Source organism: Aythya marila, assembly GCF_965140915.1.
Source record: "Aythya marila genome assembly, chromosome: 5".
Classification (NCBI taxonomy): Eukaryota; Metazoa; Chordata; class Aves; order Anseriformes; family Anatidae; genus Aythya; species Aythya marila.
Genome location: NC_139046.1, coordinates 62,447,330 through 62,473,623, shown reverse-complemented (window position 1 = coordinate 62,473,623; position 26,294 = coordinate 62,447,330). Strand labels below are relative to the sequence as shown.

General features: G+C 37.4%; 1 protein-coding gene across 4 annotated transcripts in view; it reads left to right on the top strand.

The window, feature by feature from the left end:
• Nucleotides 1-26,294, top strand: part of DENND5A (DENN domain containing 5A) — a 62,634-nt gene that overhangs the window by 30,454 nt on the left and 5,886 nt on the right. For 2 of the 4 annotated variants that reach the window (XM_082762655.1, XM_082762656.1), the window contains 17 exons: nt 214-531; nt 2,152-2,367; nt 3,282-3,516; nt 4,038-4,188; nt 4,805-4,898; nt 7,936-8,067; nt 9,259-9,411; nt 10,180-10,284; nt 12,553-12,637; nt 14,080-14,164; nt 15,208-15,336; nt 19,206-19,327; nt 21,263-21,408; nt 21,893-22,011; nt 23,193-23,374; nt 24,228-24,310; nt 26,143-26,266. In XM_082762655.1, coding sequence (XP_082618781.1) covers nt 214-531; nt 2,152-2,367; nt 3,282-3,516; nt 4,038-4,188; nt 4,805-4,898; nt 7,936-8,067; nt 9,259-9,411; nt 10,180-10,284; nt 12,553-12,637; nt 14,080-14,164; nt 15,208-15,336; nt 19,206-19,327; nt 21,263-21,408; nt 21,893-22,011; nt 23,193-23,374; nt 24,228-24,310; nt 26,143-26,266 — 2,479 coding nt within the window. Of the gene's footprint in view, nt 1-213; nt 532-2,151; nt 2,368-3,281; nt 3,517-4,037; nt 4,189-4,804; nt 4,899-7,935; nt 8,068-8,700; nt 9,181-9,258; nt 9,412-10,179; nt 10,285-12,552; nt 12,638-14,079; nt 14,165-15,207; nt 15,337-19,205; nt 19,328-21,262; nt 21,409-21,892; nt 22,012-23,192; nt 23,375-24,227; nt 24,311-26,142; nt 26,267-26,294 lie in introns of those variants that run through there. The other 2 variants (XM_082762657.1, XM_082762658.1) reach the window with 2 other exon arrangements.

Here is a 26,294-nt window from a genome sequence, read left to right as displayed (position 1 = left end):
TATCTCCTTGGACATGGAAACGTAGGCTTCAGTAATGCTTTCTTCAAAGCCACCTGACCCATTCCATGATGGCTGGGGCAGGTTTGTTTTACAAAATACCTGAACAAATACATATGTGTACGATTCTTTTAATAAGCACCAAATCCAAAGACAAAATGTGACCCTTGTGCTTAATGGTATTCTAATGGTATCTTGTTCTAAATTAAATTCCAGGCTAACCTTTGCTTTGTGGATATAGACAACCATTTCATCGAGCTGCCAGAAGACTTGCCCCAGTTTCCAAACAAACTTGAGTTTGTTCAGGAAATTTCAGAGATACTAATGGCATTTGGAATTCCACCTGAGGGAAACCTTCACTGTAGTGAAAGTGCCTCCAAGATGAAGAGCCTCAGAGCATGTGACCTAGTTTCTGATAAAAGAAATGGGAACATAGCAGGATCACCTTTGAATTCCTATGAGCTGCTAAAGGAAAATGAGACCATTGCAAGACTCCAAGCACTAGTTAAAAGAACAGGTGTGAGTCTAGAAAAGGTAAGCTATGAAATGATCTACACTGTCTCTGGAACCACAGTAGCAGACGGTCTGAAGTGTTGATCTAAAGAGTGGCTTTGTGTTCACTGGAAAGAACTTCATTTAACATGTACATAAACCTTGTGAACATTTGTGGAGACAAGGACAAGTCGTAGGGGAGGAACTTTTTTTTTTTTTTTTTTTGGTCAAGATCATGTTTTTAAAAATACATCTTGCCTTGTGTATTCTTGATTTTAAGATTCATTCTAAATTTACATCACTTTCTTATGATTTACATGGTTGAAACTGATATCCAGATAATCCAAGGTTGGAATCCAACCTTGTTTGCTATGGGTATCTTTGTTTTACACTGTGTAAGAGTATGTGCAATTTTGCTTGCCTATTATCTGCTTTCTTTAGAGATGCTGTGATGTTTCTAGTTGATATTGTAAAGCGTGTTAATGTCTGATCCAGCAAGTGAATGTGTACACAGCTTGTGGTGATCCCAGTTGTGTTTTTGAGTTGGGGTGTGTGTGGGGAAATGTGGCCCTTCTTGCATAAACGATTTTACCTGAAGAACCACTGTGGAATTTTTGAACCTTTGTAGAACAGATGAAGGTTTTCTGAGTAAAACTTATTTCTGGCATGTTTAAGTTATCTTGACCAGTTCTTCTTCCTTGAGACTTACTCCTACAAATGTGGCCATAACCTGGCCTACAGGTGGGGACAGAGACAGAAATTGTGTGATCTAGCATCAAGGAGGAGAGCAGCTTTGAGGGGAAGGGTCTGCATGGGGGCTATAAGAAGCATCATTTGGTTACTAACTAGACAGGATTAGATGCTCAAATTAGCTATGTTCCTCCTCAGGTTTTCCTTTTGCATTGTTTTCTTCTTGTTCAGGAGAAAACTGGTAAGAAGCTTTTGTTCTTTTGCTGATTGGATTGGGAAGTGATGGGAGAAGTACAGGCCTTTTTCTAATTCTTACACATTTTTGCATATTCAGGCCTTACCTCTGTGCTCTCTTCCATAATAAAGAACAGTTTATTTGTAATTAGAGATTACTCTGGGCTGTGTAGTGATGAACAGTGCATTATGATGCTAAACGATGGCCTAGGTTGTAGGAAATAGGCTAACAGACATGCACAACTTATTTTGACTGTACATATCTGAATGCATTTGTAAGCTGGTCTATATTAACCTGTAACAGTGTAACATGGACTTGTGTTACACAAGACAGAGATATGTGTTGGTTTAATATACATGGATAGCAAAAGTCCTACAGAAAAGTAAATGGTAAAAGGATATTAAGTATATGGCATAGATGGGCATGTATGCAGTTGTTATCTGTACATTTTTTAACCTAAAGTATATCCATTGCAACCAGTTCTAAAATAGGATATGGTTTATTACTGAAGGGATAGCTTTTATAGACAAGGTTTTTTCAATTTTTTTTTGATGTTGCTGTTTTATGGCAGTGCTTGAAACTGGAAGTAATCTTTTTCTTATTTTCGAAGACTAGAATGTTGAATCAGTAGCAGCTGAATGGCAGATTAGGTCTTGTGTGCCCATAATACCTGAAAAAGCAACAATATACAAATAAACTTTTTTGGTGTGTGTGTGTGTGTTCGTTTATTTCCTCAGCTGGAGGTGCGAGAGGAGACCAGTAGCAAAAAGGATCTTAAAATTCAGTGTGATGAAGAAGAATTCAAGGTTTACCAACTGAATATTCAAATCCGTGAAATTTTTGCCAACCGCTTTACACAAATGTTTGCAGATTATGAAGTGTTTGTCATTCAACCCAATCAGGACAAGGAATCTTGGTTTACAAACAGGGAACAGATGCAAAACTTTGATAAAGTAAGTTGTAATAAATCAATTTTAAAACTATAGCAGTATTTATGCCTAAGATTTTGTTCACTGGATCATAAAATGGAAATCAGTACTATCAAAATTGTAATTTCTTCCTTAAATTTCAGTGTTCCCCCCAAAAGACCCATCTTGTATATTATGTGGGAAAAATAGCTACATAAACACACTTGAAGATGTGCTTTTAATGATACTGTATAAAAATATGTACATTAGAAAGTCTCACTCTATGGTTAACCTCTACATTAATGTTAAATATTTTTAGTGAACATTATTTGTGTTGTTTTTCTGTTCGTTTTTAACCAGAGGTACTGCTGAATCTGTTGATGAATAAAGCCCTGATACCATGCAGCTTAGGTACATGTGTACCAAATATCTCTTTTCAGTGAAATACAGCACCCAGCTCTTCCGAGTTTACTAATAAACTCTGTACATTCCTTACCGGAGATCAGATGTTTGTCCGCAGGGTAGATAATATATGTGGATAAAGATTATGTTGGATCCCTACATGCTAGAAGGTTAATCAGATTTCCATCAAATCGTATGAAAAGATTCTCATCAACTTCATAAGCTTTGAGCCTAGCCAGGTGTAATACCCACACCTGCAGTACTTTTATTGTGGTTTGCTGGGATTCTATTGATTTTTTTGTTAATTCTTTTAGAAAATGAAGGAAATAGTAAAACCACAGCTTAATAATTGTTGTGCTGTGTAGTAGTTGATAATTATGAAACTGAAAATTTCTATTGACTGCCTGTTCTGGAGACAGAACTGTTGTCTTCATTAAAAATAGGCTTTGAATGGTTCTAAAACACCTTAGTACACCCTTAATTAGAAAAATTGGAGATACTTTCTGCCTGTATCTCTGCAGACCAACAAACATTCTTATTTGCTTGCTGTCTTTTAGGCATCGTTCTTGTCAGACCAGCCTGAGCCTTACTTGCCTTTCCTTTCAAGATTCCTGGAGACACAAATGTTTGCGTCATTTATTGACAATAAGATTATGTGTCATGATGAAGATGATAAAGACCCTGTTTTGAGAGTATTTGATTCTAGAGTGGACAAAATTAGGCTGCTAAATGTTAGAACACCAACTCTGCGCACATCTATGTATCAAAAATGCACAACCATTGATGAGGCTGGTAAGAATAAGAAGCTCCTTTCTTGGCACCTAAGAAAACACAACATAGTCAGTGCTATGTGCTGTAGATACTAAGTTAAAGTTAAGCAACTACTGTCAACACTAAAAAAAAAAAAAAAAAAAAAAAGAGAGAGAGAGAGAGAGAAAAAAAAGCCAAGGGGAGGGAGTGAGGGAGTGGAGAGGAAGAGACCAAAAATCTGAAGTATGAAGCTAAAGTGAGCAAGCTAAATGTTATATAGGAAGCTGAGATGAGATTCACGTAACGAGTAATTGATGTTAACTGTTTTCCTGTATGCATTGATGTGCAGAAAAAAGTTTGAGCTTAAGAAGATAAGCATTTTTCTCCTTAATGCAGTCTTCGTTTAATGCTTAATACACTCTTGTACTAGCGTGCCTTGAGGTCCAGAAGAAACTTTTGCCTCCTCTTAAATTTGAGATCTGCTTTTAGCTGTGGATATGTGATTATACATTAATCATATTAAGACAGGTGTTTAAAAAAATTCAACTTTCTTACTATTTCAGAGAAATCGATTGAATTAAGACTGGCAAAAATAGATCACACTGCAGTCCATCCACACCTGCTGGACATGAAAATTGGACAAGGAAAGTATGAACTTGGATTTTTTCCCAAGCTTCAGTCTGATGTTCTGTCTACTGGACCAGCAAGCAACAAGTAAGCAAGCTAGGACAACAGGTGCTGGATCTCGGTTAGAGCTATAAGAATAGCACTAAAGCAGAGATACCGCTTTAGTATCAAGAGAACAAATTCAGTATTTTCTTTCTTCAAAATGAGAATAATTCAGAAAAGTGATATATATGGGTTGTATATGGTAGTTTTTGTTTTGTTTTTATTATCTGGAATTTTAGAAAGGAGAAATTTAACTAAGGAGCCTTTTTATAATTGAGGTACTTCTGAGTTACATTGAACTGCTGCTGCTATAAAAAGCAGATCTCCTTATTGGTTCTTAGTTAAGAGCTAGTGTATGTTTTAGGATATCTTCTTATTAAAAACTTGAAGAAAGAGGAAAAAGGTGTGAATTAGAACTGGATATCCTAAAATAATGGAAAAATACAAAACAAATGTATGTGATCTAATTTTGAGTTCCTCTGGTTGCCCAAGACTGGCAGCTTCTGTAGAGATTCTTTGTGTGTATTTGCAGCTGTGCTTTGTCTGGCAAAACAGATGTTGACATATTCAATATACAATGAGATAGAAACTTATTTTTCCTCCATTACTACTCCTCTTCACCTGGTTCTCGATAGTTGCTGAGTAAGTCCTCTGTCTGTAGGTGGACAAAGAGAAATGCTCCTGCACAGTGGAGGCGGAAGGACAGACAAAAGCAACACACGGAGCACCTGCGTCTTGACAATGATCAGCGAGAGGTGAAAACTGTTCAACTCTAGAGATCTGATATTTATTTATTTATTTTTGATGGCTTGAGTAGTGAATGGTCTGTAGCATTTATAGAATGTCTGTAGTTACTTGCAGTCCATCTTTGCTATCCCTTATTTGTGCAAATGAAGTTCTCTGTCCTTTGGAGACTAAAATAGGTTGGTCTGTGAATTGGTTTTAACCTTGGTTAGGTTTGTCTGCCTATTTTTAGTCTAAAGCATTAGTTCTTTCATGTGATTTTAGAGTGCGTCTCGCACTCAGAACGTTTCCCTGTTAAAAGTTCTTTTTCTGACTCTGAGCCCGTCGAAGAAGTCATTCACTATGAAAGGGTGGGCCAATGCTATGTTGTTGCAGTGTTGCTCTGGAGCTCTCCTGCTAGCTTCACTTGGATGTAGTGCATTTATAGAACACAGACCAGCACTGTGTAGGAGATACTAGTTGGGTTTTGGAGCAGCATAGCTGTACTGGTAGGACAGAACTCTGACGCTGAACTGAAAATTTCTTTCACCTGTGCCTCTACAGCTGATTTTTTTTTTTTTTGGTGGTGAAAGCAATTTGAAAGAGCTTGGTGATTTGGACTCTTCAGTACAATTTCTGATTCATACAGTCAGTAAATGTTATGCTGAATGTTGATATAAGAGTGATTCTGAAAATAATCTGGTTTAAAACATCAGAATTGATTTGTTCTTAGTAATCCTGAAGCTTTACTTTGCTTAACTGTATGTTCTCCACAGAAGACAGTATTCTCTTGCCCTGTTAAACATTTTCAGAAAAGCTTCGCTTGGAATTTTAATGTAATCTCACATCTGTTAGGAAAGTGTTGTCAAGATGAAATATATTTCTTTGTTCAGTTCCATCTTTTGTAGTAGTGATGAGTTTAATTGCCTTTCCAGTGTACTTATTTCCAGAACTTTATTCTTGGTTTGTGAAGCGAATTGAAGTGTTGTGTCATCCATAACCACGCAACAGAAAAGTGTCTGCATATACTAAGAAGCTACACATAATTTCTGGCTTTGACATGCTTCGCGTGCTTAGATAATTCGGAAGTATTTTTTACTTAAAAGTCACAGAAGTGAACAAGAGTTGATTTATAATCTCATTATTGCTTTTAAAAATTACAATGTTTAGCACATGTAATTTTATGAAATATCAGGTAATTACAAAGACAAAAATCTACCTCTAGCCTCCATTTTGTTTTTTTTTTCTTCCCACTTCGTTTGCTTTTAACTGTATCTTCACTAGTTGGTTATCCTATAGGATTTATTCTGGCACAAGATAAATAATTTCTAAGGAATAAAAATGGCAAATACATGTTCAAATGAGAGTGCCAACTGCCAAATTCATCTGTGCTGCGTTTTGTGCAGGGCTTTATGCTGTACCTTGTTGATTACATAGTGCTGTTTGGATGCTGACCCCTTTCCCCGGTGACTCAGACTTTCCTATTGAGTCTGAAAGAAAGGGGAGGGAGCCCTTTGAGATGAATGCTGCATCAGGCTAAGCAGGAGGCAGTGGTTTGAAAATGTAATGTGAGTTTTAGACAAATGGAAGCTTTGGGACAGTCAACAAAAATCTGTGACATTGAGGCTTAGTGGCTTCTAAATTGCAGGCATTTGTGCACAGTGGAGGTCAGAGTTTACACCCATCCAATGATTAAACATCATCTTTTTCTTTTTTCCTTTCAGCTTTATTACTTATTTGTTTTTATGTTGATTGTTTGGGAGTTCTGCATTATATTATGTCTTCACTCTTCTCCTTTTCTGTTTTGCATGCTTGCTTTTATTACTTCATGTATACTTACCGCTTTCACTTTACATGGTCCATTTGGCTTTTTGCTACCAACTTGTCCTGCCAGCACCTGGACGTTTCCATGCCAGAGCTTCAGTTGCAGTTATGTTTAGGCTGGGACCAGCATGATTGGCCCTTCATGCCCTCTATAAAATCTGTGTCAGAACGTTATCTGGTATGTTAGATGCACAATATGACTGTAATCGTAGTTCTGGATAAAGATGCATAGTTTATATCATAGCTCTTCAGTGCAAGGCTGATGGAGAAGATGCTTTTTTTCCTCTTTGGAAAGATTACATCTTGTTTGATAATTCTGTCTGTAAGATACTTACAGTAACATTATAGTAACATTAATATTACTTAGAGTAACATTACTTATAGTAACATTAATATTACTTAACATTGTTTATCACTGAGACTATACTCAATACATGTATTACTACATTAATATTAATAAATTATAAGAGTAATAAGTTACTTATTAATCAGAAATATGTACTAATTTTGAGTTTTAGCTCTTGTACTAATTCATTGCTTATTCACAGCTGGCTATGCTCCAACCAATCTGTGCTCACATGGTTTTCAAAACATTTGTCAAATTGTCTCTGGGGTGAAAACAATGACAACTACTTGGTGGTAGTAATAGGAGCAGAATAGCTTTCAAATAAGGTCCAGGAGATCATTTTGCTCTAAAATGTAGATGATTCAGAGCTGAAAGCTGTCAGTAACATTTTGCAGCTGCTTGAAAGACAAAGGAGGCTGGGCAAGAAACAAGAGACTTGCAGAAATGATTATGGGTCTCAGATGTTGCCAGGGTCCAGGCAGGAGTTTTTATGCAGTCCATATGTAGACCACAGGCTGCCATTTGAAATCTTGGTCTAGGTAACTCATACACACTTTCATTTTATATGGAAAAAAATAGTGAGACTGTTCTCAGTTTTTGAGGGATTAACTAAATCTATGCATCTAAATATCCTTGTCATTTTGTGTTGTGTTTTTGTTATTTAGTAATGTGTGTTCTAACATAAGCTAAATAATGTAAATGGGGATTTGATCTTCAGTGAAATAATACGCTAACAGTCCATGCCCAACATTATGTTGGATATAAAAAGGGGACTCTTCTGAAGGAGGTTGTGGTCATTTCTTCTTTGTTGCATTGAGAGCTGTTGGTGAAGATAACTTCACCTCTTTTCTCTTGGCAAATTAGTCTCACTTGCATTTTTGTTTTCTGTCCCAATACAGAAATATATCCAAGAAGCCAGGAATCTGGGCAGCACTATTCGGCAGCCCAAGCTATCTAACCTCTCTCCATCAGTAATTGCACAAACTAACTGGAAGTTTGTAGAAGGATTGTTGAAGGAATGCCGAAATAAGGTAATTCAGAGAACATATCTGTTCTCTTGTACATAATATTCATCCTTTGTGGACCATGTTGTGACCAATACATGTGAACCCCGGCTCTTCTGCCCTGTGTCTCTGCTTTATCTGTATACCCAGCTTGTTTCCATAATAGTGAGAAATTCATAAAGAGAGAACGTATTCAGAAATTCTGCCAGGAGTGGAAATTTTATCATGTTATCTTATAATAGATGAAAAATGATAGACTGAATATTTTGATGGGTCGTCTTCATACTGCTGCCTATATCTATTTTAGCATATTTCATTTATCACTGAGACTATACTATTTCAACAAGAGAGAATATTCCAAAATAGGAATTTGTCATGAAAACACAGAGCTGTGTTGCAGGGTCTTGCTGCTTGGCCACTAATTTGTCAAACTGTGGCCTGTTCTTCTGTTTATTCAGATTACCATGTGGAGGTTTATACGTGCCCATGTGCAAGGCCCTTGTAAGAAAGATGGAGGGGGCTGTAAAGCAATCAAACACGTGGCTTGTAAAAACAAGGATAAAAGAAATGCAGTCCTGCTCAAGTTTCAGAGATATTATGTATGTTGAGTTGTTCTGCCAAATCATTGCTATTCTATCCTTCCTTGTTTGTTCTTTCCAGGAGAAGCAGTTTCTCTGGAAGTTTCTCTGCTTCTCCTGGAAAGAGTCCAGCAGAGGGCCACAAAGATGATACAGGGCCTGGAGCATCTTCACTATGAGGAAAGGCTGAGAGATCTGGGCCTATTCAGCCTGGAGAAAAGAAGACTGAGAGGGGATCTCATCAATGTTTACGAATATCTTAAATGTGGGAGACAGAGGGATGTGGCCAACCTCTTTTTCAGTTGTTTGTGGGGACAGGACAAGGGGCAATGGCCACAAAATGGAGCCCAGGCAGTTCCACACCAACATGTGAAAGAACTTCTTCACGGTGAGGGTGACGGAGCACTGGGACAAGCTGCCCAGGGAGGTTGTGGGGTCTCCTTCTCTAGAGATATTCAAGGCCTGTCTGGACGCCTACCTGGGCAGCCTGCTGTAGGGAACCTGCTTTGGCAGGGGGTTGGACCCGATGGTCTCTGGAGGTCCCTTCCAACCCCTACAATTCTGTGATTCTTCAAAAAGTCTGAATGATCTTAGAAGTCCGTGCAGAAAGAACTAACTATTTTGCTTTGTCCTTTTTAAGACCAAGAGGATGTTAGTTGAAAAAATGGGGCGTGAAGCTGTGGAGCTGGGTCATGGTGAAGTGAATATCACAGGTGTAGAAGAGAATACCCTGATAGCCAGTCTGTGTGACCTCTTAGAAAGGATATGGAGCCATGGTCTGCAAGTCAAACAGGTGAGGAGCAGATATTCCTGCATGTTACAGAGCATACTTCCATGAAGTCACATTTTGCTATTCTTCCTTCTGCTTTCAGAGGATACCAAGTCTGTGTACATAGATGTGTTAATATATAAAAATACTTGCACACAGCCCCCAGCGTTTTTTATGTCAGTTAATGCCTCCTTGTCTGTCTCCACTTTTTGCTCTGGGGTGGGTGCAAATGCACGCACAGATTTGTTCCACAGATTACTTTTTGAACACTTTCTTTCCATTTTACCAAGGTTTTTGTGTTTATTTTTCTGTTTTGTTTTTTAAGAGAAAAGTAAATTACTCTTTGATTTTTTCTTAATATTTTAGTTATTTAAATTGCAAAGGATTTAATGCGGTGTATGTTAAATGTGGTGTCCATGGAATATTATATGGGGAATCTTTTTCATGAAGGGTAATTTAATTTTTAAAAGTAAAACCCTTGCTATTTTGTTTCTTTCAGAATTATATAGGGATAGTTAAGTGTTGCTTGTGGGATTAGATGGAGTTTTAAGGTTTTTATTCTCTCCTCATTTGTGCAAAAGAATAACAAGGAATCTGAGGATTGTAACTTTTTTTTTTTAAAAGAATTAGCAGAATAAATGTATGTAATCCAAACAACTGTAATTCAGTATCTGTCCCCAGCACCCAAACACCAGTGTTTAAATCTGCTCTCCTTCAAACTTTATAGCAGTAGTTTCTCTATGTGAAGATTTATCATGTGATTCTCTCCCTTCCCTCTTGTATATCACTTAGGATAGAAGCTGTACTGCTTTCGTCTTAGAAGACAGAGCATCAGTATACTCTGCTTCAACTCAGATTTGGGCCTTTCAGACCACCAGACGGCCAACCCTACATAAGGTTAATGCTTTGGATTGATTGCAGATGTTGGCAAACAGTGCTGAATGGTGGAATAAATAGAGTGGTGGAATATAATAGAGGCCTGATGGAGGAAGTGCTGTGCATCTAATACTATGATCCACAGTAAAACTGCACTACTAATTCTCTGTGTACTCTGGCCTTTATTAAATATGCAAAAGCCTGCTGTTTTATACATCAGTTTTATTTTGTTTTTCAATAATGAGCCAAGGAAGACTCGACTTTCTCAATTGACTGTAGTAATGAGGATGGTTTTCCTTCCACCAGTCCTTGCTTTTACCAATTTTCCTGCTGATGAGCCCTGATAGTCCAACATTAGCTGACCTACCAATTTTTCCACATGCAAAGTGAATCTGCACCTTCCTTTGCCCAAAGCAATGCAGGAGAGTTGTAGAATGTAGGGTCCGATGACCAAAGTAGTTTGAACTTTCAGAGGGCCTTTGTTGTTCCCTTGCCTGTCTCGCTGCTTTCTTTAGGCTGTTGTTTTTTCCCTTTTAGAAACAGTTTGTGTCATCATTGCTACTTGAAGTTAGAGCAGAGTAACATGATGGTAAAGGAAGTGGGCAGATACCTACTGCATGAGTTCTTACATTCATCGTGATCGTTGGCATATATTTGCTACAAGATTCTTTGTTTGCTGCTTTATGTGCTCTTTTGCAGTTCTCCTTGCCATGGCAGCAAGATGCTGAACTAGACTGCATGTGTGTGTATGTTTATTCGGAGAAATACTCTTTTCAGTGTAACTGTTCTCTGGTTGATGTTTTCACGTTCTCTTTTTATGTTTTTATAAGACTCACAATTTTGGCTTCCCATGTTGGATCTGTCAGGTATTGAGGCATTGGGCTTTTCTGAAATTTTTTTAATACCTTCACCACAAAGTATTTTCAATAAATTTCTCAACACAGATATAAAAGACACTTTTTATCTTTTGGAGACAAGCTGTTTCATTTGGTATAGATAAAATGTCTTGGAATGAGCCATCATGATTGTTAGTGAGCTGTAGGATAGAATTGATTAGAGATGCTTAAATATATATATTTTTAATTTGTTGACTTTCAGAGTTGAACCGTAATTACTGCAATTCAGGAAGGTACTTACACGATTATAGATGTGAAATCAATAGTACCGAATTGACAGCTCTTGCTTTACAGTCAGGGTTTCTTTCTGCACAAAGTTGTAACTAAAAATCTGGCTTTATAATATGACTGGTCTTATGAAGTGCAGAATTGCTAGATTTTTACTGGGATTTCCAGTTAATGTAATAATTAAGGAAGATAATAGCTAATAGTAGTTAATTTTCATTGTAAATAATTTCAATTAATGTGCTGGAGAGACCCTACTCAGTTAATGCTGCCTTCTGTGGCTTTGCTAGTCTTTGATTTATCATGCAGAATATTTTAAGATGAAACCAAGAATCTTCTAATTTGCCAATGAAATATTTCCTGCCTTCTTTTTTCAAGTCACCTGAGGTTTAAGAAAGAAACATAATGAGCAAGATGCACCTTTTTGACATTATTTGACAGATTAATCTTGACCTAAATACTGCATCCCAAACTTAACTTTGAAGTTGTTTCTGTAATGTGTAGAACAAGAGTATTCTTGCTGATAAGCTTTTGTTGTCCTACTTGTGATTTGATTTGTTTTTACTTTACTGTGTTTGTAATTATCCAGGTCTTTTACCTGATGAAATTGAGGGAAATCTTTTGAGTTTCTGCAAATTGACAGCATGCAGCTATAGCCCTGAATTACCCTGAAGGGAACAGATACGCAAGACTTGGTCTGGGTGTGAGATGGTTTACCCAGGCTGGTTCTGTGCATCTTGCCAGCTCGCTGCTGGAGACGCAGGGAGGGAAATGCGTAGGAAATATGACAGTCGCAGTCTGAGAACTTTGCTTGTGCATAATGTTTTACAAGGAATTTAAATGTTTTCTTGTCAAGTTGATGAACAATCATGTTGATGAAACTTGGCTGACTTTTCCAGATTACCGGAATCATTAGATTGTAGTAGTTTTTAATTTTGCTTTATTTTCTCATCCTTTTTACAGCTCCTGAGCAACTGAAACTTGTCTCTCTTTTTTTTTTCTTTTCTAATTAACGACTTTGTAGGAGAAACATATTTGAAGCAAGCTTGTTGTTGTTGTTATGGCTGATATATCCTATTATGATTTAAGCCTTTTTATTCAGCTCATAGTTGTATCTTCTGAATCGGGATCCTGTATTTTGTAGTAACTAATATATTTTTAATTCTAGGGAAAGTCTGCTTTGTGGTCTCATCTGCTGCATTACCTTGAAAACAGACAGAGAAGAACTACATCAGGCAGCTTCAGTACCTCAGGTAAGATTAGCTTCTACTGGAAGATGATGAACATACAAACAAAACAGCTGAGTAAAAGCTGCCTGCTGATTTGCACTAAGTAAAGATTGTTTCCTTGGAAATAACCCTTCATAAAATATAACCAAATTGAGTATTTGATTTGCTAGGGAATTAATATGGACCTGATTTATTGTCTCAATGTGTTTTGTGGAAAATTAACTTTTTTGTGATTGCAGTAGTCAGATACTAGAAATATCTGATGTTTCAAAGACTTTAAAATGGGTCTGCTCCAACATAAGATCTTCTTTATAACCTATAGTCATATGGCTTCATGACTGACAAAGCCTACCAAGTCATAGATGGGGTTGAGGGGAGTGCATGTAAGCACACAAAATTGTGTTGTACATCCTGAAATTTACATTGTTTCTTTAGGGGAAAAAAAAAAAGGGGGGGGGGGGGGGGGAGGGAGGGCAGCCAAATGGTAGTCTTAAATGTTTTTTTTAAAAAGTAATTTAAAAATGCAAAAATCACTTAAGAAATGCATGGTAATTTTTGACATAGCAAATGTTATCGTAAAAGTAATACTGCACGTAAGATCCACTGATGTTTTCAAAATTATTAACGTAATTTTTAAATGCTACTTTATGTGTCAGTTGGGTATATATAAGGTATAATTTTGTAGACAGAACATTGTTTTGTTTTATTTTTTTTTATATTGTATTTAAATTGCTATAAGCAAATTGCTTAGCATGACTATAACTTACAGGGCCTTGTACATGCTAAAGTCTCCTGAATGTCACTTGGTCCTGTGCACAGGGCTTTTTGCATATCAGATGGAAAGTTGTGCCTGTCTTAGGCTTTCTGACTTGGGACTCAGGGCAGGGGACTGTATTCAATATATGATGAGATTCTAGAGTGAAATTTGAAAGATAAGAGTAATAATGTTGCTTAAATTGCAAATTAAGACTGTTGATGTTATGGGAGCGTGTGGAATGATAGACTAGTTGAACATATGGTTGTGGTGTACAGGGTAAAATGTTGAACACTGTTTTCTAATGTTAGTTTGGCCATGAAATAAAATAGGGTAGACTTCAGAAAATAATACTTGATTAATATAAGTCTTAAGCCATTTGATGTCATACCAATTTCAGATGAATTTAAGCTCATTAATATATTAATGCTCACTGTGTGCTGATCTGCATAACCATCTGTGTAGCGTATCATATTTTCATGTCATTGGAAATGGAAATCTGCCACAATATCTTTGCAAACCTATGACTCACCAAAACAGCAAGAATGCAGTAGGGTTCATTACTTGCATGAGTCTTTTAAAAGAAATAAAATAAAAATTTAATCACCCCTTTCTACATGCAAGTTGGCGTTAATTTACCTTCTTCGTACATTGATTTTTAAAATCTTTAGATGGTTTTCACTAACAGAAAATTCTGTTCTTCTGGATCTAGGCATACTTCTTGATTCAGAAAGGAGAAAGTCAGATACCAGTCCAGCCATGTCACCTCTTAGAATCTCTCTCGTCCAGGATATGAGGTGAGTTTGAATTATTAAAACCAACACACCAAAAACCCCATGAGACTTGCTTGCATATTTATTTTTGTGTAGAATGTGTACCACACATGATGCGTGCACCTGTCTATTCATACACCAAGGGGGGGATGTGGGGAGAGAACTTGCTGAACCATTTTAAAGTATATAGTGCAACTGTTTCACTGAATTTTACAGAAACATATTTCATACTGAGGAGATTTTACATTGTCACAGCTACTAGTTTATAGAACTACACTGAAGCAATTTTCATCTTTTTGTAATATTTTGTATTGTTTTATTTCCACAGAGCTGTGGGTGTAGCATATGTATTTTCCTAGTCATTTCCAAGTTGGTTGTATAATTCTGAGCTAAGTCTTGCTTCTCAGTGAAGAAAGCAGTGTAAAGAACTTGTTTAATGTAAGGAATGATTTTGTCTAACACAGTTTTAGTAGTGCGAATAAACACCTATAACTGTAACTTCTGCTAGATGTCCTTTCTTCAGTACATAAAAACAAAAAATGCAAAACTAAAAATCCCTTCAAAATAAATTTATTCTTTCCTCCTTTTTCCTTTCCCAAATCTGTTTTTTTTTTTTCAGTATGAAGGAGTGAATTGAGGATTTCCAAAGGTCATGGTTGTCCTTTCAGAGCATACCGTTTGCATCTTGTACTTAGAAAAGCTACTATTGAGCACTGAAAATATAGTATGTAAAAAATAGTATGTAATTTTCCAAAACACTCAGCCGTAAATGTTGCAGAGAAGTTCCAGAATGCTTCTTAAATCATGTGAAGCAATGGGCATGCTTTAGAATTTTATGAAAGGGTACTGTGTTGCAGATTCTTCTTTTTCAGGCTCCTATTTTTTTCCATCTAGTTATGCAAGGAATTTAGCTATTGTTGAATATTAAGGGTGACCACGTCTCTTTTTCCAGTAGTGAGTGTGATATTTTGCATTTGTGGCAAAATCCCTTCTTCAGCCTCGCTTGGTTGGAAAGAGCTATCGTGCTTTGAAAATAATGTGCGGTATCTTTTGCTTTGTTCTTTAAGGCATATCCAGAATATCAGTGAGATCAAAACAGATGTTGGAAAGGCCAGAGCTTGGGTTCGTCTCTCCATGGAAAAGAAGTTGCTGTCCAGGCATCTAAAGCAGCTGCTTTCAGATCATGAACTCACAAAGTAAGATGGTTTATCTTGGGCAAAGCTTTTAATAATTAACCTTATTTAGTTGTTTGGATTTTTTATTTGTTTTGCTTTTAAGTCATTCTTTCATTTACTTAGTATTATGCAAAAAGAATGGAACAAACTAGCCTTCCAACAGTGTCTCTGTACCTGTGTATGAGCTAGTTCAGAATCACAGAACGTCTGAGCTTGGAAGCGACCTTCAGAGATCATGTAGTCCAACTCACCTGCTCAAGCAGGGTGACCTAGAGCTCGTTACACACGAAAAATAGTTGTGTTGTTAGGATTTACTTCTGGGGTTCTTCAGATACAGCATCAATTCTGTCAGCAGTAGACTTTCTTCAGTTTTGCATTGCGAATTTCATCAATTGGTAGGGATTAAATCAAATAGGTCTTACGTCCAAACTCAACTACTTTGAGTTAAGCTTCTTATCTCAGTGCCCTCTCTGTAACTATTCTTTTTCACAGTGCATGGCAAAGTGCAGCTTAGATCCTAGTTGCGGTTCTGTCACAATATGAAGAGTGTAGAGTTAGATCCAGGTGTTCTTCTGTGGTTCTGGTTAGTGTGACTCTGAATGTGACTGTTCCTTAGCTTCTCAATTCTGTTTCCACATCTGAGACATGTTTATTGATTACATTCTCCTAGCCCCTTTCAGTGGAATGTAACATAATGTAGACACAATCAGCTTCCGGTGTGTTTCAGGAGAGCAGATGAATGGTGTACACCATGAAGGTGGCTACGAGGCTGTGTTGATCAGTTCTTGCATCTCATTGTGGGGTAATAAGCTTAATATGAGATCTGATAATATCTTCTGAACTCTTCCATCTCAATCTGCCAGAGCATGGCTATCCACATTTCTAAATCAAGCTGTCTTGCAGGTTTATTTCTCTTCTTGTACACAGTAAAGACTTTGCATTTATATCCTGCTTAAGAACATGAAGTTAATTGGTTTCATAATAGTCAAATATCTGCTATGATGATCCATGTTTTGTTTCTATTACTTCTAAACATTTCAAAATACACAACTTTCAATTCCTTTGTTTATATATGAGACAATACAAAATTTATGGAAAGGCCCAAGCATTAAGACCCAAAATGCTATTTAAAGAGCATTTGATGCTGCTATAGGAAGAAAATAAGAGAAGTATCTGATGTATGGAGTTTGGGGTCGGGTGGGGAATGGACTTTGAGAGAGTTCCAAATTCTGCTGGCTTAAACTCTGTCAAATCTGTGCTAGTGCTTCTTAAATATGCATATTTGAAAGGCAAAAAAAAAAAGAAATGCTCAACACAAGGGCCTGTTTTCTTAAAAGGGCAATGTCCAGAGCACATGCACTTTGTATTATCTTTGTAAACATAAATATTTTTTAAACAGTTGCACAAACTAAAGTACAGGCCATATTTAATACAAATTACATAATTTCAGGAATACCAGGCTGAGGTTTATTTAGTATAGCCAGTTCATTTAAAAAAAAAAAAAAAAAAAAAAAGTATTGCTAATAAGTTTGGGCATACGGTCTGTTGTGGAAATCAAGGGTTCTCGTGTTCGTGTTTGTCCAATCAAACTTTTTTTAGTAGCAAGTGTAAAGCTAGTAATTGGCTTTAATTGAAGACTTTCTTCTGGAGACAACCTAACCCATGCTGTCTCTTCTTCCTCTTCCTTTACTTTTCTCCTACCAAGATCACTGTGCCACAAATGTCTGCCCAGAACCTTGACTGCTAACTACTTGAGGTTTTCCTTGGGTTGAATTATGCTGGACTTCCTGATAAAGCTGTAGCCTTCCTCTTTTCTTTGCAACAGTGTGCAAAGAAAAGCTGAAGGACACAGTGAGGACAAGTAGTAAAGCTTCCTCTGTCTCTAAATTAAGTGAATGAAGGGTCTATTTCAGGTTGAATTTGGCAGTGCTCATCCCCTGCAAAACAAATGTTGTGGGGGGGAGGGAAAAAAGCTCTCAACACTAGCTAATGCACTGTTCATCTATCAGACCGATTGTGGTTCTCCAGCACAGAGTGAGAAAACAGCAAAAGTATGTTTAGAATGAAAGTGACAAGCAAAGGAGCAACTTGCATAGAAATTACACTGATTTTCTGTAATCCCGTGTCCTTTGCACTGTGCGTTTAGTTATCGAACTTAAGGGTGTTCTACATGGTTTGGCCTAAAAGTGCTTTCCACTTTTTGTTTTTAGAGGAAGCAGTGCCAAGTTCAGGAAGGTATGCAACTTCCATCATTTTGCATTTACCATGATGTAGGGTTGTTCTGTTTTGAATCAACTAGTTGCTAGTTATTTTATTTAACTAATTCTCTTCATTTGGCATTTGCTGAAAATTAGAGGAGAAATAAAACAAGTTTCTTTCTAGTTTGTGGAGGGACTAGAGTTAGACAACAGAAAGAAATCATTTAGTTTCATTTGGAGACCTTATGTGCACAAGTAAACTGAGAAATCTTTTATTTTGGAAAGACAAGACAGCACGTACTGTTGTGGATAGACCATCTAAGTACGTGCTTCAGATTGTTCAAACAAAACACAGACATGGTGACCCATGAGACATTTTTGGACTTGCTAACCCTCGTGGCTATGGGCAGGCTATGATGATTTAAGACTCAGTTTCTTTACTTCCACTGAGTATTTCTCTAGTGTTAATGTTTTTTATGTAAGTGAGAATGTGTTTGCACACATGAGTTACTTATATTGATTCATTTTGCAGACTTCTGGCTAGTGAGCTACTTGCAGACTCTTTTGTAACTGATATCTGAAATTGAGGAAAGTTGTCAGGATGCCCTCCTGGCAGGAACAATCATCCGTTGCCCTGTCAGTATTTCTAATACCTAATTCATGCATTCGTGATGTTTTGAGTATTTCCTCTAGTCTCAGTTGGATTTTGATGTATCTTGGCATATTCTTTTGTAATAATGCACCAATGCTAGCACTATTTAGTGGTTGCATAATTAACCAAAATGGTGGTGGTCTCTATGTGAAAGTGAGAAACTTTAAGAGTATTTTCCAGTCAAAATTTTTGCTTGAAATGTATTGTAAAATCTCATCAAGGTTTCACAGTTGCAGGTCTTGCAGTGTTAATTCGCTAATGTGAGTAATGTGTATAAGATTATTTTCCTTTAGAGTACATTTTTCTGCATAGAATCTCTACTAGGGAGGGAGGGCTACTGAGCTACATCTTTTTGTATTTCCATGCAAAAGAAGTTGCAGTTTTGTCTGGTTCTACAGTCCTTGTAAAGAATTTTCAACCCAGGAGAAGGGGAAGAGCAGGAGTTTACATCACCTCTACGTGCATGTGAATTTGGTTATCTCAGGAGCTGTATGCTGTAAATATTGAAGCTATTTCCTAACTTAACATGTGGGTTCCTGAAGACCCTGGGATATTACTTATAACCTAATACAAGTAGATAACCTCAGTGCTTGCCCTAGTATCCTTTGAAAAGAGTCTTCCAACTGTCCAGTGTCCTGTGTACTGAATGAGTGTCCACTGACACCATCTGCTGAGAACTAGCTTGTGAGGACTTCAGTTCTAGCGTTTCACATTGCCAAAAAAGGTCAGATTTTTTTTTTCCTGAGGAAATACAAAAATCCTTCTTCCCTTTTTGAGGAATTAGGCTGAAAGAGCACCCTAAACCTTGCTTTCAAGTGACAGAAAGTAGTGTGAAATATTGGACTGATGCACTTGGAGACTTCAGACTTACAGTGTCTACATAACTTGGCACATTAAATACTGTTGGCTCCACTAGTATCACTTGTCGTTTGTAATTGCTTGCACATTCTTCATAGTTTACCTAATAAATATGCATAATAAAAAACATTTCACTGAAAGCATCTTGTTACTATGACAGATTATTTGTTTTACTTTGTCAGAAAACTCTACAAGCGTTATGCATTCCTCCGCTGTGATGACGAGAAAGAACAATTCTTGTATCATCTCCTGTCATTCAATGCTGTTGATTACTTTTGCTTTACCAATGTTTTCACAACAATCTGTAAGTATTTACTTTCCCCGGAACTCTGATCTCCAGATCTGGTTGAGTACTTATCCAAATTTCTAAACAATTCTGAGCAATGTTCTTTTGTGTAGCTGTTCTGCTTTCTTTCTGGTATCCATCTGTGTATGCTGTATCACTGTTTCTATAATCTTTTCTGGTGGGCAGTAGTGTTTTCCCCATGTGTCACTAAAGACATTTGTTTCTAACTTGGTAAGATACAGGCAGCTTTAATCCTTTTAGATGTGGAAAAGTACTCAACAGAAAATTTTGTGGTGGACTTCTGTGCACCATACAAAAAAACAGTGTGGATTGTACATTTTCAAGGTAAGAATATTAGCTCGTTGCATAGCAGGAGTTAAAAAAGAAAACAAAATACCTTTCCCTTTTTCATCCTCAGCCTAGCTTGCCACATGCTTGTCTCTGAATTTGGGATAACTAGTCAAACGCTTGCTGAGGGCTGCATCAGAACTCTGCAATGCATTCAAGTGCTTTTTTTCCTTTTTCTTTTCTTTTAAAGACTTCCTGTAGATATTTTTTAGCTGTTGTTGCTGACACTTTAATGAATTACAGAATTCTCATGCACTTTTTGCATGCGTGCAGTCACAGGACTTCAATGGTAAGGTATAAGAAAGACTTCAGCATTGCTGAAATTGGGGTTGGCGGTAGGTGAAGGGACCCTTCTACCCCACTGTAAGAGCTATCCTTGCTGTTATGTTATGACTCCTATTTTTGTGTCTTAAAGACAAAGCAAACAGAAATCTAAGCGAAATACTTCTTGGACTTGTGGACAAGCTCTGCTGGATGCTTTTGTCATTTTAAGACTATCAGCACAGAAAATAAAAAGGGAGGCATTTTAATTCATTCTTAAATGCCACAAGCATCAAGCTTCTAAGAAAAGGCAACTACCAAATGCTTTTTTGAGGGAACTGACAGCTGAGGAGATGTTGAGGGAGAAATGTATTAAATACCTCAGCTGAAAAATACTAACTGTAACCCATTTATGAATGATAAAGGAAGCTAAATTGCCAAGAAACACAATGAGCATTTAGATAATTGGATTTTGTTATAGAAGTAGTTTGGTTAATAGGGGGCCATGTATGAGATGCTAGATGATGGAAGAACATCTGTATTTCCATCTGCCTTGAGTCAAAGAAGGAGCTTTAATTCAGGTGGTGTATTGAATTAGGCACTGGTAGACCAGGGGACCAGAAAACATTTGAGAATGCATGTGGTGCCAGTTAAAGGGGAGGAAAAAGTTGTTTATTCTTTTTAAAATCAAATCATCTTAGCATAATTAAGAGCAGCATGGTACAGAAGAACTTGCAGTATTGTTAGGTATTTTCACTGAAAGTGTTTAGCCACTGTAATGAATACTCCTGCAAGCAAGCCCTGCAGATAAAGGCTTTGGTTACTAGCTGAGTGGGAATTAGTGTTGTGTAGTGTTTATGTATGCACACGCAAAAGCAGGCAGTTTGTATTTGAGCACTGAGTTGCATGCTGAGCTACAACCTAGTCCTGTATTCACGGATACTGTCCTTACCTCCTTGTCACTAAGCTGGGGACAAATAACTATCTTCATCATATGTTTTGAGACTGGAAAATGAAAAAATGATTATATCCATATGGAGACATTGTCTAATCCGTGTTTCTTCTGTCATTTGATGGTATTTTGCTATCAGCTGTACTTCTTAATGACTCTTAATGTGTACACTTCCTGATTGTCAGTAAGTGTTTACTAAGTAAGTGCTGGTATGATTAAATAGGAACTCTTATGTTTGTGTGTTGAGTGTGGTTTTTTTTTTTCTTACATTTCATGGTAGTGAAGGATTGTTATGGATTAATAGTATATCGTTTTCTCTTCTGTTCATTTAAAAAAAATTACATTATTTTCCTTTTTCACTTTTGAAGTGTTATTTCTTCTTGTGTTTGCAGTGATACCATACCATATATTGATTGTTCCTAGCAAGAAACTTGGTGGTTCGATGTTTACAGCCAATCCTTGGATATGTATCTCAGGAGAACTGGGTGAAACAGGAGTCCTGCAGATTCCCAGGAACATACTAGAAATGACTTTTGAGGTTTGTATCAATTGAAACAAGAATAGTTCAGGTGTTTTTTCATTCAGTTCTAAATTCTCCCCTTGCGGTATCATCTTGTAGTACATTTCGTATCTGTGGTCTTTGTGGTTACTCACAAATACTCCTGTGTTTGTACATTACCAAGTTTAATCCATATTTAATACTATGCACAGCAAAATCATTGACAAATCCTTAGTGCATTGACAGATAAGACTTATGAAAAATAAAATTTGTCTTGCTCTCTGTTGATCAACACAGTATTAAGAAAAAACAAAACAAAACAAAACAAAAAAAAAAAACAAAAAAACAAAGCAACAACAAACAAAAATAAATAAAGCAACTTACCCCTAAAAAGCCCAGGATGGGTCATTCAGTCAGAAGAAGAGCACCACACTTCTGATGACCTATGTCAGCATTTTCTCCAAGAGTTTACTCGTCCTCTCTCCTACTGTTTACACTGACAAATTCTTTGTTTAATTTGCAGTGCCAGAACCTGGGAAAACTGACCACAGTGCAAATAGGACATGATAACTCAGGGCTGTATGCCAAATGGCTAGTTGAATATGTTATGGTCAGAAATGAAATAACAGGGCATACTTACAAGTAAGTATCATCCTGACATTTCGTGTTGGGTAAGTAGAATTTATGCAGGAAGCCAGCATAAGAGGGCTTGTTTGCTTAGAAAGGTCTTACCTCCTGGGACTCTGTCTACAGATGCTGCTACCTGAAGGCACAGAAAGGTCATTTGGCTTCTGGCATTAAACAAGTCGTGATTCTTACAAAATTAAACAGTTTTCAGTTTGCAAATGCTCATGTCTACCTTCCAAATATTGGTGGAGAAGATGAGTTCACTGTTACACATCTTGAAAAGAATCTGCCTTGAGCCCCAGGCAGAAACAGCAAGTTAGCTTGCTGCTCACCAAACATGGATGATGTTTTATATTACGGCTGAGTGCTCTGTTAGAGAAGTTTGAACACAAGCTTGAATACAAGGGCTAATGAATGTTAGAAACCTGTATTTGCATGGTGAAAGTAAAGGAACAAGACTTACAGTAGGAATTAATTTAATTTGTGTTAAGTACAGCATGGTTTAGTGACTTGTCTTTTATTTAGAGATACTTTTTTACTCATGTTGATGAGAAACTGGTGGGTAAGTCTACTCAGTTCTTTATGCAAGCTTACTTGTAATTAAATGAAGAAGCAAGATACTATTTTTGGATGCTATTCAGACTATTTTTGGATGCTATTCAGTTTTCTGATTGAGCTAGTTAAACTGACATCAGCATCGGTTCACAGAAAGTGGTAATGAGCAAATAAATGCGTATTTTCTAGTACCCAACTTAATATCCCAATTTCAATGTAACTGTTGGTGTTTTGGTATTTAAGCAATTTATTTAATGGTGTTTTTTTGTGTGCGTTGTCTCACCAGCTATGTGAAGTGTTCAATGAAAGTGTAGTTCATTGTGGATCTTTCCCTTCTCTTTCTTCTCTCTACAGCCCTCATGCACTACATGTAGGACACAAGGCAAAATCTGCCAGTTTGCTTTGTAGATTGTCTAGTGTGACATTTAAGGCAAACCTGGAGCTGAAAAGCTGTTTTACTTTTGCTCCCTCTGCTGGCAAAACCCACATCCAAGAATTTGTTCATTAGTTGTTAGAGTGAAGTATTTCTAATAAATATAGTAGCAGAATTTGGATTTTTTGCAACTGCAGTTGAAAGTGTTTACCATGGAATTGAGTCTGGGTTGAAAGACTTGATCGAAATATCTGGTTAATGTTCTCAGGTTTCCCTGTGGAAGGTGGCTTGGAAAGGGAATGGATGATGGCAGCTTAGAAAGGATCCTGGTGGGAGAGCTGTTGACTTCCAACACTGAGGTTGATGAGCGGCAGTGTCGAACCCCTCCTTTGCAGCAGTCACCAAGCATGATCAGAAGATTTGTCACTATATCACCGAACAATAAGCCAAGTGAGTGCTGGGGATTGTCTTGTAAGGTTTTACATCATTATTTGTGGAAAGCTGCTTGCAAACAGCAACTGGAGATGTTCCTGTATTTTAAAATCACAGCTTAGAGAGGACCTGTGAAGCTCACTTAGCTGGATTCTGAGCAGGGAGTTGAGCTAACTTCTGAGTTAGAACAGGTTGCTCAGATTTGTATCTACTCAAATTCTGAATGTCTCCAAAGGCAGAAGGAAGATGTCTCTGGGCTTCTGATGTAGTGCTTAGCTATCCTACTATTTTTTTCTGTTTTCTTGTCCTTCATTTGTGAAACAACTACAGTGGAAGAAGACAGAAATTTGTTGTCCTGCCCTTCACAGATGAAAACACCTGCTAGTGGTTTCTGTTCGTGGATGTTAGTTTTTTATTGAGATCACTGTTCTACGATTATCCTATTCCTGATAAGTCAGGTGGTTATTGTGCTCCCAAGCATCCATGGGTTTACAGGGAACTATCACAAGATGTATTTCCAAGATGCCTGGATTTGGTGGTTGTAATCGAGGAATATATCCTTTTCTTATCTTTGGGCCTGGGTCTGCAAAATCATGTAATTATGTAAATACTCTTTCTATCTGTTGTTGTGTTGAAACATCGCAGTTATAACTTTGATAGGAAAAACAAACCATCTCCAATTCTACCTCCTCCACAGTTAGTAAAAATAGACTTGGATTTCTATTGCCAATAATCCATCACCTTTTCACTAACAGCATAAGTTATATTGGTTTGTATGCCTCTTCTCTTTTGTGATATGCCTTATCTCTCATGCACAGGTACAATTTTTAAAGCATTTACAAAGTGATTGGAAGTATTTTGTATTTTTCAGAGTTAAATACTGGCCAGATACAAGAAGCTATTGGTGAAGCTGTCAATGGTATTGTCAAGCATTTCCACAAGCCAGAGAAAGAGGTGAGGACTTGTGTTGTCTGTGTAGTGGCACTCCTGTCTTGAAACTCACATTAGTAAGTGTTGGAGAGTACATAACAGAAAAGTTTGAACTTGAAGGAACAGCCATCTGTGTCTGAAAATTCCTTAAGTAGAGCAAAAATGAGATATGGATACTAGGTAATTGAAATAGTAAATCGTCAAGTACCTCCTTTTTGCTGTTAACTGGAGTATTCAGTTAGATTTAAATCTAATGTTGTGGTATTTGAAATTGTGAGCAAAATTCTGCCCAAGATTCTAGCTGTACCACTTTCAGTAATGTTGCTTCCTGTTCAGTTTGTTCTGGATTAACTGCTGTTTTATCTTCATTGAGAGTAATAAAGGGTTTTTATGTCTGTTTTGCACTATCTTGGCCACTTTTAATATGAAAACTAATGGAGTGTTTAAAAACGAACAAAAAGACCAAAGCAAAGCAGAAATGTTGTTAAAGACAATTCTGAGTTACAATTCTGAGTTATATATACATGTATAATCACCTTAGCTGGCACAGCAGTTTTTTCCTGAAACAAGCTTAAGAAGTGTGCCTTTGTCCCAAGTGTTGAAGTCCAGCCTTTGTGAGAAAGAGTGGTATAGAGTAGTGCTGCCTACTATATGGATATCCCTTGGAAGTCATTATTTTAATTTTTTACAAATTGGTCTTCTCATTCTTTCTGCACCTACCTTTCCTAAATTCAGGTAGCATGACAGTTCATATTCAGTCTAATTCTGATTGCTGAGCATACTTACACAGTAATCCCAAGTGGTCATGCGTTGGTTTTGCAGAACAGAACTTACCCCAGTCATCTAAAGAAGAATTATTATTCTTTCCCTAATTTTTGCATTGCAAAAATTGCATTGTGTTGTTTTTCTTGAAAGTCTAAGGTACTTGATACAGTGGACCTGTGATCATAACTACTTCATAAAAAAGGAAAACGTGAACTTCCTGTGCAGTGGTCATTATCGTAGGTAAAACCTGCTCACAATCATAGAATCATAGAATATCCTGAGTTGGAACGGACCCATAAGGATCATCGAGTCCAACTCCTGGCACCACATAGGTCTACCCAAAAATTCAGACCATTTGACTGAGCACAGTCCAAACGCTTCTTGAACTCCGACAGGCTTGGTGCCGTGACTACATCCCTGGGGAGGCCATTCCAGTGTGCGACAACTGTCTCAGTGAAGAGCCTCTTCCTGATACCCGGCCTGAACCTCCCCTGTCACAGCTTGACACCATTCCCTTGGGTCCGATCACTGGTGACAAAAGAGAATAGATCAGCACCTGCCCCTCCACTCCCCCTCGTGAGGAAACTGTAGACCGTGATAAGGTCTCTCCTCAGCCTCCTCTTTTCCAGGAGGAACAGGCCAAGTGACCTCAGCCTCTCCTCATACATCTTCCCCTCCAGGCCCTTCACCATCTTAGTAGCAGCCCTATTAGCCCTATTTTATTGGGCTTTGTGAAAGGAATTTGATTGGAGAGTTTGGAAGAGCTTAAAGGCCTTTCCAAAGATCCTAAAGAAACTCCAGTTTCCTATGAAAGTCTACCCTGGAAATGACACTTTTTGTGGCTTCATTTGATGATGGCGAGGCCCAGAGATTGCTTTCTTTAGCCTCATTCTTAAGGATATCAACTAATTTTTGAATGCTAAGGACTTAAGAGAAGTGGGCCATCCTGTCTGGGGTCACTGACTGGCAGTATATTGCAACTCTGGGCATCTGTTCATTTAAAACCTGCTTTAATAAACACATATGATACTTTTTGTGTCTTAACTGCCGAACTGAGATAAATGCTTGTGCTTTCTGTGTGCGTTTGATAGAGAGGTAGTCTGACGCTCTTGCTGTGTGGAGAAAGTGGACTTGTTTCAGCTCTTGAGCAAGTGTTTCAGCATGGATTTAAATCACCCAGGCTCTTCAAAAATGTCTTTATTTGGGACTTTTTAGGTAAGTGTGATGAAAACATAACAGAGCC